The 17198-nt window shown below is 52.9% G+C and overlaps 1 protein-coding gene across 1 annotated transcript in view; it reads left to right on the forward strand.

Annotated features, from left to right (window-relative positions):
* Positions 1-17198, forward strand: part of LOC144600804 (hexokinase HKDC1-like) — a 76617-nt gene that overhangs the window by 37505 nt on the left and 21914 nt on the right. The window contains 3 exon segments of the mRNA XM_078412697.1: positions 4960-5115; positions 9644-9877; positions 14082-14386. Coding sequence (XP_078268823.1) covers positions 4960-5115; positions 9644-9877; positions 14082-14386 — 695 coding nt within the window.

Below are 17198 nucleotides of genomic sequence, written 5' to 3' on the forward strand. Positions count from 1 at the left end.
TTTAGTTTAGAGGTACAGCGCGGAAACAGGCCCTTCGGCCCACCGGGTCCGCGCCGCCCAGCGATCCCCGCACACTAACACTATCCTACACACACCAGGGACAATGTTTACATTTACAAAGCCAATTAACCCACATACCTGCACGTCTTTGGAGTGTGGGAGGAAACGAAGATCTCGGAGAAAGCCCACGCAGGTCACGGGGAGAACGTACAAACTCCGTACAGATGGCACCCGTAGTCCGGGATCGAACCCGGGTCTCCGGCGCTGCATTCGCTGTAAGGCAGCAACCGCTGCGCCACTGTGCCGCTTGAAGGTGCTGCAGATGGCTGGCTTAAACCAAAGATGGACACAAAATGCCGGAGTAACTCAGCGGGACAGGCAGCACCTCTGGAGAGCAGGAACGGGTGACATTTCGGGTCGAGACCCTTCTCACCAGAGATGGCTGCCTGACCCGCTGAGTTACTCCAGCATTTTGTGTCTACCTTCACTGTTTAAATTACTGTTTAAAATTAATCACTGTTTAAATTACTGTTAAAAAACACAAGGTAGTTTCACAAATGGTGGAGTAACTCAAGCAGGTCAGGCAGCATCTACGAGAGAAGGAATGGGTGACGTTTCGGGTCGAGACCCTTCTTCAGTCTGAAGAAGGGTCTGGACCCGAAACGTCACCCATTCCTTCTCTCGTAGATGCTGCCTGACCTGCTGAGTTATTCCACCATTTTGTGATACCTTCGATTTGTACCAGCATCTGCAGATATTTTCCTACACAAGGTAGTTTCAGGTTAGTTTACTGTCACGTGTTTGATACGATACGATACGATACGATAGAACTTTATTTATCCCAGGATGCCAACGGCCATAAAAACACAAAATACATGAAACATGAAATTAAAGGGACGAGTGGAAAGGATTGGGGATGTGCAAAGATTGGGGGGGGGGGGGGGGGGGGGGGGGGGGGGGGGGGGGGGGGGGGGGGATGGTGGGGGGGGGAATCAGTCTCAGTCTATCCACGACAGAAGGGGGAGGAGTTGTTCAGGTTGATAGCCCTACCGTGTGAGGTACAGTGAAAAGCTTTTGTCACGTGCTGTTCAGTCAGCAGAAAGGCAATTTCGGAGGTTACATATTCAATACAGGCATTTACTTAGACATTTACATACATTTACATACATATCCCTTATTTGGAGGGGCGTCTCTCTCCACCACACCCTGCCACCCCCCCCCCCCCCCCCATTGTCCAGCAGCGGAAAGGACCCTAGACTGTGTCCTCCCCCACAGGGCCTTGGCGTTGGCTGCACCGAGCTTCAGAGCGTCCCTCAGCACGTACTCCTGCAGTCTGCAGTGGGCAGTCGGCGACATTCCTTGACGGACAGCTCGCTCCGCTCAATCGAGCCAGTTACAGTGTACAGATGCATGATAAGGGAGTAGCGTTTGGTGCCAGGTAAAGCCAGCACAGTCTGAACAAGGAGAGCACGAGGGTTTCCAATGAGGTAGGTAGTAGTTCAGCACTGCTCTCTGGTTGTGGTAGGATGGACCAGTTGGCCCGATAACAGCTGGGGGGGGGAAAAAACTGTTCCTGAATCTGGAGGTGTGCGTTTTCACACACGATGGGAGAGGGGAGAGGAGGGAGTGGCCAGGGTGCGACTCGTTCTTGATTACCCTGCTGGCCTTGCCGAGGCAGCGCGAGGTATAAACGGAGTCAATGGAAGATTGGTGATGGCCCGAGTTGCGTCCACAATTCGCTGCAATTTCTTGCGGACGCGCGATAACACCAGGGTAAGGCTCGACCGAGAAGACCAAGACCAAAGCCATGTTTCCAAATACACAGGACAAGATGTTACAAATCCAAAGTGCCAATGTCAACTTGCTCCGGTGGTGATGGGAGGCTTATGCACTCACCTATGGTCCTCCGATGTGGGGAAGGGCTAGGCAGACACGTCATTGGGGTTATCAAGTGGGCACCTACTTTCATCGACGTTTCGCTGATTGGACCCACGGCGTCTAGCTCAGCAGTGCATTCTGGCGTCCCAGAACCACCCCCCCTCTGCATCTGCCTAGCCGGCTTATTTGGGAGACCAGATGGGGTCTTTCCTCTTCAGCCAGAGCCACTGGCTACTCCGCTCTGCCACCCGTGATGTTTCCTTGATGGCCTGGCGTAGGGCTCGTCCGCTGATCCCCAGGTCCTTCATCAGTCTTACGGTAGATGTTGCCACAAGTCAAAGTAGTGTCTAAACTACGTATACACACATGCTGTGGGACAATAACTAGCTCTGTATTCAGTAACATGCTATCCACACGTTAACAAGCACACACGCTAAATGTTTGGTTGACTGACACTTTACTGCCATCAAAATTGAAGGACGTTCTTTTAGGAAGGAGATGAGGAGAAATTTCTTTCGTCAGAGGGTGGTGAATCTGTGGAATTTAGAAGAATGAGGGGGGCACCCGATTGAAACGTACAAAATAGTGAAAGGCTTGGATAGAGTGGATGTGGAGAGGATGTTTCCACTAGTGGGAGAGTCTAGGACTAGAGGTCACAGCCTCAGAATTAAAGGACGTTCTTTTAGGTAGGAGATGAGGAGAAATCTCTTTAGTCAGAGGGTGGTGAATCTGTGGGATTCTTTGCCACAGACGGCTTGCGGCGGCCAAGTCAGTGGGTACTTTTAAGGCAGAGATAGATAGATTCTTGATTAGTTTATTCACAAAATGCTGGAGTAACTCAGCAGGTCAGGCAGCATCTCGGGAGAGAAGGAATGGGTGACGTTTCGGGTCGAGACCCTTCTTCAGACTGATTCTTGATTAGTGTCAGGTGACAGCGGTTCTGGGGGAAGGCAGGAGAATGGGGTTTGGAGGGAGAGATAGATCGGCCATGGTTGAAGGGCGGAGTAGACTTGATGGGCCGAACGGCCTAATTCTACTCCTATTCCTGATGACCTTATGACATGTGCTTGTAACAGTGAGATTCTTTTCGTTTTGCAAACGGTGCAGAAGTATGCAAAGAGTCACCACAATGTAAAGGGCGCCGACAAAGTTACAAAAGTATTCAAAGTGGTGCACCGGTAGAGTTGCTGCAAGGGGTCCGAGGGGAATTGGACAGCACCCGAGTTTATGGAAAGACCGTTCATAACCCTGATCACATCGGAGAAGAATATCGTCCGCAGTATTGCAGCATAACAGTTGCAGAGAAAAAGGTCCAATGTTCGCAACAAATACAGCCACGTCAAACTTAAGTACAACAGGTGGAGCAAAGGGGAAGACACGGAGTGCAGAATCTATGTGCAGGAAGGAACTGCAGATGCTGGTTTAAACCCAAGATAGGCGCAAAATGCTGGAGTAACTCAGCGGGGCAGGCAGCATCTCTGGAGAGAAGGAATGGGTGACGTTTCGGGTCGAGACCCTTCTTGAGACTGACGTTTCGGGTGGAGACCCTTCGTCAGACCAGTCCGAAGAAGGGCCTCGACCCGAAAAGGTCACCCATTCCTTCTCTCCAGGGATGCTGCCTGTCCCGCTGAGTTACTCCAGCATTTTGTGTCTATCTTTGAGTGCAGAATATAGTTCCTAGCATTGTGGAGCATCGGTTCCAGAGACAAAGTCCATTGTGTGCCTTGGGGTGGCGGTGAATGGGACAGTACACTAGCTTGTGGGAAACTGATAGCAGAGGGGGAAAGAAGCTGCTCTTGAGTCTGGAGGCGTGCACTTTCAAACCTCTGTACCTTCTGCCCGACGGGAACGTGGAGAAGCAGGATTGATCGGGGCTGGGATAAGCCCTTGAATGCGGACACAAAATGCTGGAGTAACTCAGCGGGGCAGGCAGCATCTCTGGAGAGAAGGGAACGCCTGATGCTCCAGGTCCAGACCCTTCTTCAGACTGAGAGTCGGGCGAGAGGGCAACGGGAGACATGGAAAAGGGTAAGGTGTGAGAACGACAGATCAAAGCAGGCGACGATCAAGGAGATGTCCAATGGCTCATTGTTGGCTGAGGGGAAGGTGACAACGAGACACACAAACTCAGGGGGCAATAGGCAATAGGTGCAGGAGGAGGCCATTCGGCCCCATCGAGCCAGCACCGCCATTCAATGTGATCATGGCTGATCATCCACAATCAGTACCCCGTTCCTGCCTTCTCCCCATACCCCCTGACTCCGCTATCATTAAGAGCTGTATCTAATTCTCTCTTGAAAGCATCCAGGGAATTGGCCTCCACGGCCTTCTGAGGCAGAGAGTTCCACAGATTTACAACTCTCTGAGTGAAAAAGTCTTTCCTCATCTCTGTTCTAAATGGCCTACCCCTTATTCTTAAACTGTGGCCCCTGGTTCTGGACTCCCCCAACATCGGGAACATGTTTCCTGCCTCTAGCGTGTCCAATCCCTTAATAATCTTATACCTTTCAATAAGATCCCCTCTCATCCTTCTAAATTCCAGAGTGTACAAGCCCTGTCGCTCCAGTCTTTCAACGTACGACAGTCCCCGCCATTCCGGGAATTGACCTCGTGAACCTACGCTGCACTGCCTCAATAGCAAGAATGTCCCCTTCTCAAATTTGGAGAGCAAAACTGTACACAGTACTCCAGGTGTGGTCTCACTAGGGCCCTGTACAACTCTTTGCTCCTACACTCAACACCTCTTGTTATGAAGGCCAACATTCCATTAGCTTTGGACGGTGAAACTAGTCGGAGAACTAGGGTGGTGGAGGGGGCGGAGAGAGAGGGAGAGCAAAGGGTTACTTGGAGTCACTTGAAGTTAGAGATATCAATATGGGTTGTAAGCCGCTTTGATAATGCCGCCTGCTTTTGTGAGGCAGCGTAACGTGTAGATGGAATCACTGCTACCCAAACTCATATTGTTTTATATTCCATTAGGAGATGGTGGGGGAGGGGGGGGGGGGGGGGGGGAAGAACTGTTCCAAAAGATCCTTCAGTCTGAATCCTTCTTAAATTCCCTGTCTCCTCGTCGCCTTTCAGGTTTGAGAAAATGATTGCGGCACTGTACCTGGGAGAAGTTGTAAGACTCATCCTGGTGAGACTGGGGAAGAACGGCATGCTCTTCAAAGGGAAGCTTTCAGATTCGCTCCTCAGCCGAAGATCAATCACCATTAAGCAAGTGGCTGCCATCATGAAGTAAGCACCTACGGCCAAACGGGGGGGGGGGGGGGGGGATGGGTGGGGAGAGGGGGGATGGGTGGGTGGGGAGAGGGGGGATGGGTGGGTGGGGAGAGGGGGGATGGGTGGGTGGGGAGAGGGGGGATGGGTGGGTGGGGAGAGGGGGGATGGGTGGGTGGGGAGAGGGGGGATGGGTGGGTGGGGAGAGGGGGGGGCGGGTGGGGAGAGGGGGGATGGGTGGGGAAAGGGGTGGGGAGAAGGTATGGGTGGGTGGGAGGGTGGAGGGTGGGGAGAGGGTGGTGTGGGTGGGGAGAGGTGGGTGGGGAGAGGGGGGTTGGGAGAGGGGGTGGGTGGGTGAGGTGGGCTATGGAGATGGGGTGGGGATGAGAGGGGGAGTAGGGGGGTGGGGAGAGGGGGGTCGGGAGGTGGGGGTGGGGTGCGGAGAGGGTGGGCTGGGTGGTGAGAGGTGGGTGGGGAGAGGGGGGTTGGGAGAGGGGGTGGGTGGGTGAGGTGGGCTATGGAGATGGGGTGGGGATGAGAGGGGGAGTAGGGGGGTGGGGAGAGGGGGGTTGGGAGGTGGGGGTGGGGTGGGGTGGGTGGGGAGAGGTGGGTGGGGTGAGGGGGGTTGGGAGGGGGTGGGTGGGGAGAGGGGGGGTGGGTAAGGTGGGCTATGGAGATGGGGGTGGGGATGAGAGGGGGAGTGAGGGGAGTGGGGGGGTGGGGAGAGGGGGGTCGGGAGGTGGGGGTGGGGTAGGGTGGGTGGGGAGAGGTGGGTGGGGTGAGGGGGGTTGGGAGGGGGTGGGTGGGGAGAGGGGGGGGTGGGTGAGGTGGGCTATGGAGATGGGGGTAGGGATGAGAGGGGGAGTGAGGGGGGGTGGAGGTGGGGTGAGGGGGGAGTGGTGAGCAAGGGTGTGGGGTATTGGGACAGGTCAGCACAGCACAGCGGCGCGGCGGTAGAGTCAGTATCTCACAGCGCCTGAGACCCCAGTTGGATCCTGACCGCGGGTGCTGTCTGTGCGGAGTTTGTACGTTCTCCCCGTGACCTGTGTGGGTTTCTCCAGCTGCTCCGGTTTCCTCCAACGTAGGCACCAGATGACACCCACTGTCCCCTTTTCATCACTGAAACGTTGTCGTTCACTCCAGCCATTTGCCAACCTCCCCTCGCCCCTATCCACCTATCACTTGTCCCACCTTCCCCCCCCCCCCCTCCCCAACCCCCCACCCTCCCCCAAACCCCCCCCCCCCCCCCTCCCTCCACCTCTCTTTTTGCTTTCTCCACACTACTACAATCAGTCTGAAGAAGGGTTGGCACGGTGGCAGAGTGGTAAAGTTGCCGCCTCACAGCGCCCGAGACCCCGGTTCGATCCCGACCAGTGGTGCTGTCTATACGGAGTTTGTACATTCTCTTCCGTGACTGCGTGGGTTTTCCCCGGGTGCTCCGGTTTCCTCCCGCGCTCTCTAAATCTCTAAACTAAAGGGCCTGGAGATAGACACGGGAGAAAAGGAATGTTTCCGATCAGCCATTCAGTCTGAAGAAGGGTCTCGACCCGAAACGTCACCCATTCCTTCTCTACCGAGATGCTGCCTGATCTGCTGAGTTACTCCAGCATTTTGTGAATAATACAATACAATATATCGTTATTGTCATTGTACAGGGGTATAATGAGATTGGGAATGCGCCTCCCATACAACAACCCAACGAAACAGATTGTAACAGTTTTAAGACAGAATAAAGTGCAAGTAGATCTGTGCCGGATCACTGTGCGATTTTGTGTCTATCTTCGGTGTAAACAGGCATCTGCAGTTCCTTCCTACACATTGAGTCATAGGGTGATACAGCGTGGAAACAGGCCCTTCGGCCCAACTTGCCCACACCGGCCAACATGTCCCAGCTATACTAGTCCCATCAGCCTGCGTTTGGCCCAAATCCCTGCAAACCTGTCCTATCCAATTACCTGTCGAAATGTTTCTTAGACGCTGGGATAGTCCCAGCCTCAACTACCTCCTCTGGCACTTGTTCCTTACAACCACCACCCTTTGTGTGAAATAGTTACCCCCTCAGATTCCGATTAAATCTTTCTCCCTTCACCTTAAACCTATATCCTCTGGTCCTCGATTCCCCTACTCTGGGCAAGAGACTCTGTGCACCTACCCGATCTATTCCTCTCATGATTTTGTACACCTCTATAAGATTCCCCTTCATCCTCCTGCGCTCCAGGGAATCGAGTCCCAGTCTGCTCAACCTCTCCCTGTAGCTCAGGCCCTCTAGTCGTGGCAAAACGCCCTCATAAATCTTCTCTGCGCCCTTTCCAGCTTGACAACATGTTGCCACCTATATCTCTCATTTCCCTCTCCCCTGACTCTCCAGAAGGGTCTCAATCCGAAACCACGACTCCTTTTCTTCGGAGAGGCTGTCTGACCCACTGAGTCACTCCAGCATTTTGCGCCTATCAACATCTACTGTTAATTCCTAACACACGCTGCCTGACCCGCTGAGTTACTCCAGCGCCACAATATCTGACCCCCTCCCCCCTTCTAGTTTGTCGGAAGGAAGTGCGGATGCTGGTTTAAACCGAAGAGAGACACAAACATTGATATTTTCCCGGCGGAGATAGATAGATTCTTGATTAGTACGGGTGTCAGATGTTATGGGGGAAAAGGCAGGAGAATGGGGTTAGGAGGGAGAGATAGATCAGCCATGATTGAATGGTGGAGTAGACTTGATGGGCTGAATGGCCTCATTCTGTTCCTATTGATTATGGCCTTATGGCATTAAAAAGCTGGAGCAACTCAGCGGGTCAGACAGCATCTCCGGAGAAGAGAAATATTGCGATCGCTTCGCTGAACACCTGCGCTCGGTCCGCATTAACCAAACTGATCTCCCGGTGGCCGAGCACTTCAACTCCCCCTCCCATTCCCAGTCTGACCTTTCTGTCATGGGCCTCCTCCAGTGCCATAGTGAGGCCCACCGTAAATTGGAGGAACAGCATTTCATATTTCGCTTGGGAAGCTTGCAGCCCAGCGGTATGAACATCGACTTCTCCAACTTTAGATAGTTCCTCTGTCCCTCCCTTCCCCTCCCCCTTCCCAGATCTCCCTCTATCTTCCTGTCTCCACCTATATCCTTCCTTTGTCCCGCCCCCCCCTGACATCAGTCTGAAGAAGGGTCTCGACCCAAAACGTCACCCATTCCTTCTCTCCCGAGATGCTGCCTGACCTGCTGAGTTACTCCAGCATTTTGTGAATAAATACTTTCGATTTGTACCAGCATCTGTAGTTATTTTCTTATACAATATTGTATTGTATTTCTTTTCGTGGATGCCTAACAACATCAGGCTAAGGGACTGTCGATGAAAACTAGCCTCTCGGCGAACTCGAGTACATTTATATTTGTTTAAGTGTCAATTCATGTACATTGGCCCTTTTTCAAATAAAGGGCCTATCCCACTTAGGCGATTTTAAGGCGACTGTCGGCGACTAGGCAATCGCCGGGGTGTCGTGGGCATGATCGTGAGGAGTCTTCAATGAATCGTAGTGGATCTTGGCGATTTTCCAGATAGAAATTTCTCGGCGACAGCTGGCTTGTCGCCAGGTACCGTAGCTTATTGCGGGCGCTGTCTGTCGCACGCTGTCCCCAGGTTTGCCAGGTTGTCGCAGATGCATTTAGAAGCACGTAATATTAAATTAAGGAAAGGCATTTGAAGATACCAGGAGATAGTTTTGTTGAACCAATTTATTTACCGTCAGGACATTTGACAGGTAGATTGGAGGCGACCGTTTGACGGTCAGGTAAGCGTGGGAATTTCGCGATGTTTCCGAAGACGGTGAAATCTCTTAGCCAGATGCTAGTTTCACAAAAGTAACCTGTATCGACCTGATTCGGCATTGTCGTGGTCATTGTCGTCGGGTAAAAGAAAATTTCGGGCGATCTGCTACGACTTTGACAGTCGCCTTATTATCGCGTAACTGGGACAGGCACTTAAATTATTAAATGAGATGTCACGAAGAGGAACGGGTGACGTTGCGGGTCGAGACCCTTCCTCAGACTGAGGGTCGGGCGAGAGGGAAACTCTTGAGTCCGAGGAAGGGTCTCGACCCGAAACGTCACCCTCCAGCTGCGCTGAGTTACTCCGGCTATTATTGTGCCTGCCCTCCCCCCCCCCTCCCCCCACTGACAAAGGATGACGACCTAGAACGTCACCTATCCATGTTCTCCAGTGATGCTGCCTGACTGGTTAGATGCACAGAATCTCTTGCCCAGAGCAGGTGAATCGAGGACCACAGGGCCCAGGTTCAAGGTGAAGGGCAAAAGATTTAATAGGAAACCGAGGGGTAACTTTTTCACACAAAGGGTGGTGGGTGTATGGTACAAGGTGCCAGAGGAGGTAGTTGAGGCTGGGACTATCCCAACGTTTGAGAAACAGTTGGACAGGTAGACAATAGACAATAGGTGCAGGAGGAGGCCATTCGGCCCTTCGTGCCACCCCCCCAACCACACCCCCCTCCTCCGCCACCTCATGTTCCTTTTATGTCTTCACCCCTTCAGCCAGAAGACGGGGTTGGAGATTGCCATGCAGATCCTGAAGGACATGAACCTGGACCCCTGCACCGAGGACTGTGCGGTGGTTCAGCACGTCTGTGTCATCGTGACCTTCCGCTCGGCCTGCCTGTGTGCCGCCACCCTGGCGTCCATTTTGCTGCGGCTGAAATGGAACAAGAAAGTGAAGCGGCTCAGGACCACGGTGGCCATCGACGGGACGGTGTACAGGATCGTGCCGCTGTAAGTTTGGCTCCAGTTTAGTTCAGCGTGGCTTAGTTTCAACAGTTCAACAGTTCAACAGAGCTTTATTTGTCATTCGGTACCAAGGTACCGAACGAAACTACATAGCAGTCACACACAAAAAAGAACACAAGACACATGACCCCAACACAAACGTCCATCACAGTGACTCCAAACACCCCCTCACTGTGATGGAGGCAACAAAACTTCCACTCTCTTCCCCACGCCCACGGACAGACAGCTCGTCCCCGACCGACCCGCACAGTCCCCGCAAGGGGATGGAAGTCCCCGCGGCCGAGTCGCACCGGGCGCTGAATCGTCTCGCGGCCGAGCCGGGCGATGGAAGGCCCCGCGACCGAGCCTTGCGCAGCTAAGTCCCGCGGCCGAGCCGCACCGGGCGATGGAAGGCCCCGTGGCCAAGCCGCACCGGGCGATGTTAAGTCCAGCGGCCGAGCCGCACCAGCGATGGAAGGCCCCGCAGCCAAGCCGCACCGGGCACTGTTAAGTCCAGCGGCCGAGCCGCACCGGGCGATGTAAAGTCCAGCGGCCGAGCCGCACCGGGCGATGGAAGGCCCCGCAGCCGAGCCGCACCCCGCGCCGTGAGGAAGAGACCTAAAAGAGAAAGGTTTCCCCCACCCCCCCCCACCCACACCACCACCCCCCACACATACACAACCAAAAAAAACCACAAAAAAAAAAAAAACCATCCCAACACCGACACACAACAACAAAAAAAGGAAAAAAGACGAACAGACTGCTAGCGAGCCGCAGCCATTAGGCGCCGCCACTTCCACTATTGGAGCCACAGCGCGGAAACGGGCCCCTTCGGGCCCACCGAGTCCGCGCCAACCAGCGGCCACCGCGCGCCGACACGTATCCCACACGCACTCGGGACAGCTTCACATTTATACCAAGACGACTAACCTTCAAACCTGTACGTCTCTGGAGTGCGGGGGGAAACTGAGGATCCTGGAGGAAACCCACGCAGGTCACGGGGAGAACGTACAAACTCCGCACAGACAGCACCCGCAGACAGGATCGAACCCGGGTCTCTGGCGCTGAAAGCGCTGTAAGGCAGCAACTGTACCGCTGCGCCACCGTGCCGCCCCTACAGATGCACCACAGAAAGCAGGCTAATCAGGGATGCATCACAGCTTGGTTTGGGAACGCCTCCATCCAAGACCGCAAGAAATTGTAGCGAATTGCGGACGCAGCCCAGACCATCACACAAACCAACCTCGATTGTATACACTGGAATTCAGAAGGATGAGAGGGGATCTTATCGAAACATATAAGATTATTAAGGGGTTGGACACGTTAGAGGCAGGAAACATGTTCCCAATGTTGGGGGGAGTCCAGAACCAGGGGCCACAGTTTAAGAATAAGGGGTAGGCCATTTAGAACGGAGGTGAGGAAAAACCTTTTCAGTCAGAGAGTTGTGAAATTCTCTGCCTCAGAAGGCAGTGGAGGCCAATTCTCCGAATGCATTCAAGAGATAGTTAGATAGAGCTCTTGAGGATAGCGGAGTCAGGGGGTATGGGGAGTAGGCAGGAACGGGGTACTGATTGAGAATGATCAGCCATGATCACATTGAATGGTGGTGCTGGCTCGAAGGGCCGAATGGCCTCCTCCTGCACCTATTGTCTATTGATTCCATTGACTCCATCTATACCTCACGCTGCCTCGGCATGGCCAGCAGCACAATCAAGGACAAGTCGCACCCTGGCCACTCCCTCTTCTCCCCTCTCCCATCAGGCAAAAGGTATAGAAGTGCGAAAAACGCACATCACCAGATTCAGGGACAGTTTGTTCCCAGCTGTTATCAGGCAACTGAACCAACCCACCACAACCAGAGAGCAGTGCTGAACTACTATCCACCTCATTGGTGACCCTCGGACTATCCTTGATCGGACTTTGCTGGCTTTACCTTACGCTAAACGTTATTCTCTTCTCATGTATCTATACACTGTAAAGGCAATAGACAATAGACAATAGGTGCAGGAGGAGGCCATTCGGCCCTTCGAGCCAGCACCGCCATTCAATGTGATCATGGCTGATCATTCTTAATCAGTACCCCGTTCCTGCCTTCTCCCCATACACCCTGCTCCGCTATCCTTAAGAGCTCTATCCAACTCTCTCTTGAATGCATTCAGAGAATTGGGATCGATTGTAATCGTGTTTCGTCTTTCTGCTGACCGGTCAGCACGCAAAGACAATACATGATTACAATCGAGCCGCTCACAGTGTACTGATACATGATAAGGGAATAACGTTTAGTGCATGATAAAGTCCAATCATAGATAGTATGAGGTTTCACAAAATGCTGGAGTAACTCAGCAGGTCAGGCAGCATCTCAGGGGAAAAGGAATGGGTGACGTTTCGGGACGAGACCCTTCTTCAGTCTGAAGAAGGGTCTCGACCCGAAACGTCACCCATTCCTTCTCTCCTGAGATGCTGCCTGACCTGCTGAGTTACTCCAGCATTTTGTGATACCTTCGATTTGTACCAGCATCTGCAGTTATTTTCCTACGTAGATAGTCTGAGGGTCATCAATGAGGTCGATAGTAGCTCAGGACTGCTCACCGGTACGTGAGACCTTCTGCCGTCAGTGATAATGAAAGGTCTGGATGGAGTGGATGTGGAAAGGATGTTTCCAGTATTGGGAGAGTCTGGGACCAGAGGGCACTGGGCCTGCGATCACTGGAGTTTAGAAGGATGAGGGGGGGGGGGGACACCTCATTGAAACTTACTGAATAGTGAAAGACCTGGATAGAGTGGACTTGGAAAGGATGTTTCTGCTAAGTTCATTAGTTCTCAGAGCAGAATCAGGCCGTTTGGCCCATCAAGTGTATTCCACCATTGAATCATGGCTATCTTTTCCTCTCCATTCTCCTACTTTCTCCCCATGACCCCTGACACGCGTACTAATCAAACAATCTGACAATCTCTGCCTTAAAAATACCCATTGGCTTGACAGCAGCCATCTGTGGCAATGACTTCTGTAGTGGGAGAGTCTCGGACCAGAGGGCACAGACTCATAATAATAACAGTGTTATAGACAATAGACAATAGACAATAGGTGCAGGAGTAGGCCATTCAGCCCTTTGAGCCAGCACCGCCATTCAATGCGATCATGGCTGATCATTCTCAATCAGTACCCCGTTCCTGCCTTCTCCCCATACCCCCTCACTCCGCTATCCTTAAGAGCTCTATCCAGCTCTCTCTTGAAAGCATCCAACGAACTGGCCTCCACGGCCTTCTGAGGCAGAGAATTCCACACTTTCACCACTCTCTGACTGAAAAAGTTCTTCCTCATCTCCGTTCTAAATGGCCTACCCCTTATTCTTAAACTGTGGCCCCTTGTTCTGGACTCCCCCAACATTGGGAACATGTTTCCTGCCTCTAATGTGTCCAATCCCCTTATTATCTTATATGTTTCAATAAGATCCCCCCTCATCCTTCTAAATTCCAGTGTATACAAGCCCAATCGCTCCAGCCTTTCAACATACGACAGTCCCGCCATTCCGGGACTGAGATGAAGAAAACCTTTTCATCCAGAGAGTTGTGAATCTGTGGCATTCTCTGCCACAGAAGGCAGTGGAGGCCAATTTTTTTAAAGATTTTTTTTTAGATTTAGAGATACAGCGCGGAAACAGGCCCTTCGGCCCACCGGGTCCGCGCCGCCCAGCGATCCCCGCACATTAACACTATCCTACACACTAGGGGCAATTTTTTTTTAGCACTTACCCAGTCAATTAACCTACATACCTGTACGTCTTTGGAGTGTGGGAGGAAACCGAAGATCTCGGAGAAAACCCAGGCAGGTCACGGGGAGAACGTACAAACTCCGTACAGACGGCGCCCGTAGTCAGGACCGAACCTGAGTCTCCGGCGCTGCATTCGCTGTAAGGCAGCAACTCTACCGCTGCGCCGCCGTGCCGCCAGGTTCAAACCGTGAACATCCAATTCACTGGGTGTTTTCAAGAGTGAGTTTGATGTAGCTCTCGGGGCTAACAGAATCAAGGAATATGAGGAAAAAGCAGGGACGATCTGGATTGATTCTGGACGATCAGCCATGATCATATTGAATGGGCGGTGCCGGCTCGAAGGGCTGAATGGCCTACCCCTGCACCTGTTGTCTTTGTTTCCATGTTTCCATCCGTGGTGACGTTTGGGAAGTAACTCTGTGGCGTTCCGCCTCCAGGTACGCCAAGAGCTTGCACAAGATGGTCAGGCACCTGGCGCCGGGCTGCGATGTGCGCTTCATCCTGGTCGACACGGGCACGGGGAAGGGTGCGGCCATGGTGACCGCGGTGGCCTACAGGATCGTCCACCAGCGCAAGTACCAGAACAAGATGCTGGCTCCGCTCAAGCTGACCCAGGAGCAGCTGATGAAGGTGATGGAGCTGATGAGGCAGGAGATGGAGTACGGACTGAGCAAAAAGACCCACAGCGTCGCTACGCTCAAGATGCTGCCCACCTTCATCCGCAAGTTTCCCAACGCCTCGGGTAAGTCGCCACACGGTGGCGCAGCGGTAGAGTTGCCGCCTTGCAGCGAATGCCGCGCCGGAGGCCCGGGTTCGATCCCGACCGCAGGTGCTTGTCTGTACGGAGTTTGTACGTTCTCCCCGTGTGACCTGCGTGGGTTTTCTCCGAGATCTTCGGTTTCCTCCCGCACTCCAAAGACGTGCAGGTTTGTAGGTTAATTGGCTTGGTAAATGTAAAAATTGTCCCTAGTGTGTGTAGGATAGTGTTAGTGTGCGGGGATCGCTGGGCGGCGCGGACCCGGTGGGCCGAAGGGCCTGTTTCCGCGCTGTATCTCTAAACTAAACTAAACTAAAGTTTTAATATTAACAAGTACTTTTTCTCGGCGCCTTCGTGGCAGCGCTCACGTGCATGGTTTGTACACGAGCTAACGGAGTCAGGGGACATGGGGAGAAGGCACTGATTTCGGATGGTCGGCCATGATCATATTGAATGGCGGTGCTGGCTCGACGGGCAGAATAGCCGACTCCTGCACCTATTTATTCACAAAATGCTGGAGTAACTCAGCAGGTCAGGCAGCATCTCGGGAGAGAAGGAATGGGTGACGTTTCGGGTCGAGACCCTTCTTCAGACTGATGTCAGGGGGGCGGGACAAAGGAAGGATATAGGTGGAGACAGGAAGATAGAGGGAGATCTGGGAAGGGGGAGGGGAAGGGATGGAAAGAGGAGCTATCTAAAGTTGGAGAAGTCAATGTTCATACCGCCGGGCTGCAAACTGCCCAGGCGAAATATGAGGTGCTGCTCCTCCAATTTCCGGCGGGCCTCACTATGGCACTGGAGGAGGCCCATGACAGAGAGGTCAGACTGGGAGTGGGAGGGGGAGTGAAAGTGCTGGGCCACCGGGAAATCAGTTTGGTTAATGAGGACCGAGCGCAGGTGTTCAGCGACAGGTGTCCTGCACCTATTTTCTATGTTTCTATGTGCCCCAGGTACACGGTGACGATACAGTATCATCAGGACCCACTAGACGTTCCACAAAAGGACACGGTGGCCTTGGCACGTGCCCGCTAAACCTCGGTGGCGCAGCGGTAGAGTTGCTGCCTCGCGGCGCCAGAGAACGGCGCGTTCGACCGTGAACGCGGGTGTTTGACCGCGCGGGGGCTCGTACGTTCTCCCCGTCACCGCAGGGGGTTTTCTCGAACCCCGCTCTCCTGCCTTCGGCCCGCCGAGTCCCTGCCGACCAGCGCTAACACCAGCCTGCACACACACTGGGGACAGTTTACATTTACACCAAAAGCCAATTAGCCTACGAACCTTATGCGTCTTTGGGAGTGCGCGAGGAGAGCGGAGTTTCCCCCGGAGAAAACCCGCGTGGTCACAGGGCGAACTTCAAACAGCGCACAGACACAGCACCCAAGGTCAGTATTGAACCTGGGTCTCTGGTGCTGTAAAAGCAGCAACTCTACCGCTGCGCCACCTTGCCTTCTTCTCCTACGTTTTACGGTCTTCCCCTCCCACTACAGGAAACATCCTTAGTTTAAGAAGATAACTGCAGACGCTGGTACAAATCGAAGGTATTTATTCACAAAATGCTGGAGTAACTCAGCAGGTCAGGCAGCATCTCGGGAGAGAAGGAATGGGTGACGTTTCGGGTCCCGAAACGTCACCCATTCCTTCTCTCCCAAGATGCTGCCTGACCTGCTGGGTTACTCCAGCATTTTGTGAATAACATCCTTAGTTTAGTTTAGTTTAGCACGTAAATAGGTCATTTGGCCCACCGAGTCCGCACCGACCAGCGATCCCCGCACGCTTAGAATATCCTACACATTTTGTCACATTGTAGTTATGTTTTTTAAATTTAAATTTAAATTTTAATTTATTTATTTGTTTGTTTTTGTTTGTTTGTTTTCATGATTATGTAGGGAAGGGATGGGGTTTACTGTTGTTGTTATATGCACTGTAATCAATTTAAATTAAAAATTAAAAAAATAAACATTAAAAAAAAAGAATATCCTACACACGCTAGGGACAATTGACCTTTATACCAAGTCAATCAGCCTACGGACCTGTACGTCTTTGGAGTGTGGGAGGAAAGAGTGTGGGAGGAAAAAGGAACCCCCGGAGAAAAACCACGTGGTCACATGGAGGACGCACAAACTCCGTACAGACGGCACCCGTGGTCAGGATCGAACCCGGGTCTCCGGCGCCGTTTGTCAGCAACTCTACCGCTGCGCCACCGTGCCGCAACGGTGGAATTCATGGTCCTCCCCACATCCACTCTATCTCGGCCTTTCGTTACGCAGTAGGTTTCAATGAGACCCCTCCCCCACCACCCCCCCCCCTCCCCCCCACCACCTTGAACGGCATTTGGTGGGTTGGGCCGAAGGGCCTGTTAGAAACATAGAAACATAGAAAATAGGTGCAGGAGTAGGCCATTCGGCCCTTCGAGCCTGCACCGCCATTCAATATGATCATGGCTGATCATCCAGCTCAGTAACCTGTACCTGCCTTCTCTCCATACCCCCTGATCCCTTTAGCCACAAGGGCCACATCTAACTCCCTCTTAAATATAGCCAATGAACTGGCCTCAACTACCTTCTGTGGCAGAGAATTCCACAGACTCACCACTCTCTGTGTGAAGAAATGTTTTCTCATCTCGGTCCTAAAAGACTTCCCCCTTATCCTTAAGCTGTGACCCCTGGTTCTGGACTCCCCCAACATCGGGAACACCGCGCAGTAAACGACTCTTCGGATTCAGTTATAGCGGGGGTGAGGAGGGAGGGATAGGTCAGCCACGATTGGATGGCGGAGTAGACTCGATGGGGCCGAATAATCC

Source organism: Rhinoraja longicauda, chromosome 16, assembly GCF_053455715.1.
Source record: "Rhinoraja longicauda isolate Sanriku21f chromosome 16, sRhiLon1.1, whole genome shotgun sequence".
In the NCBI taxonomy this organism is placed as follows: domain Eukaryota; kingdom Metazoa; phylum Chordata; class Chondrichthyes; order Rajiformes; family Arhynchobatidae; genus Rhinoraja; species Rhinoraja longicauda.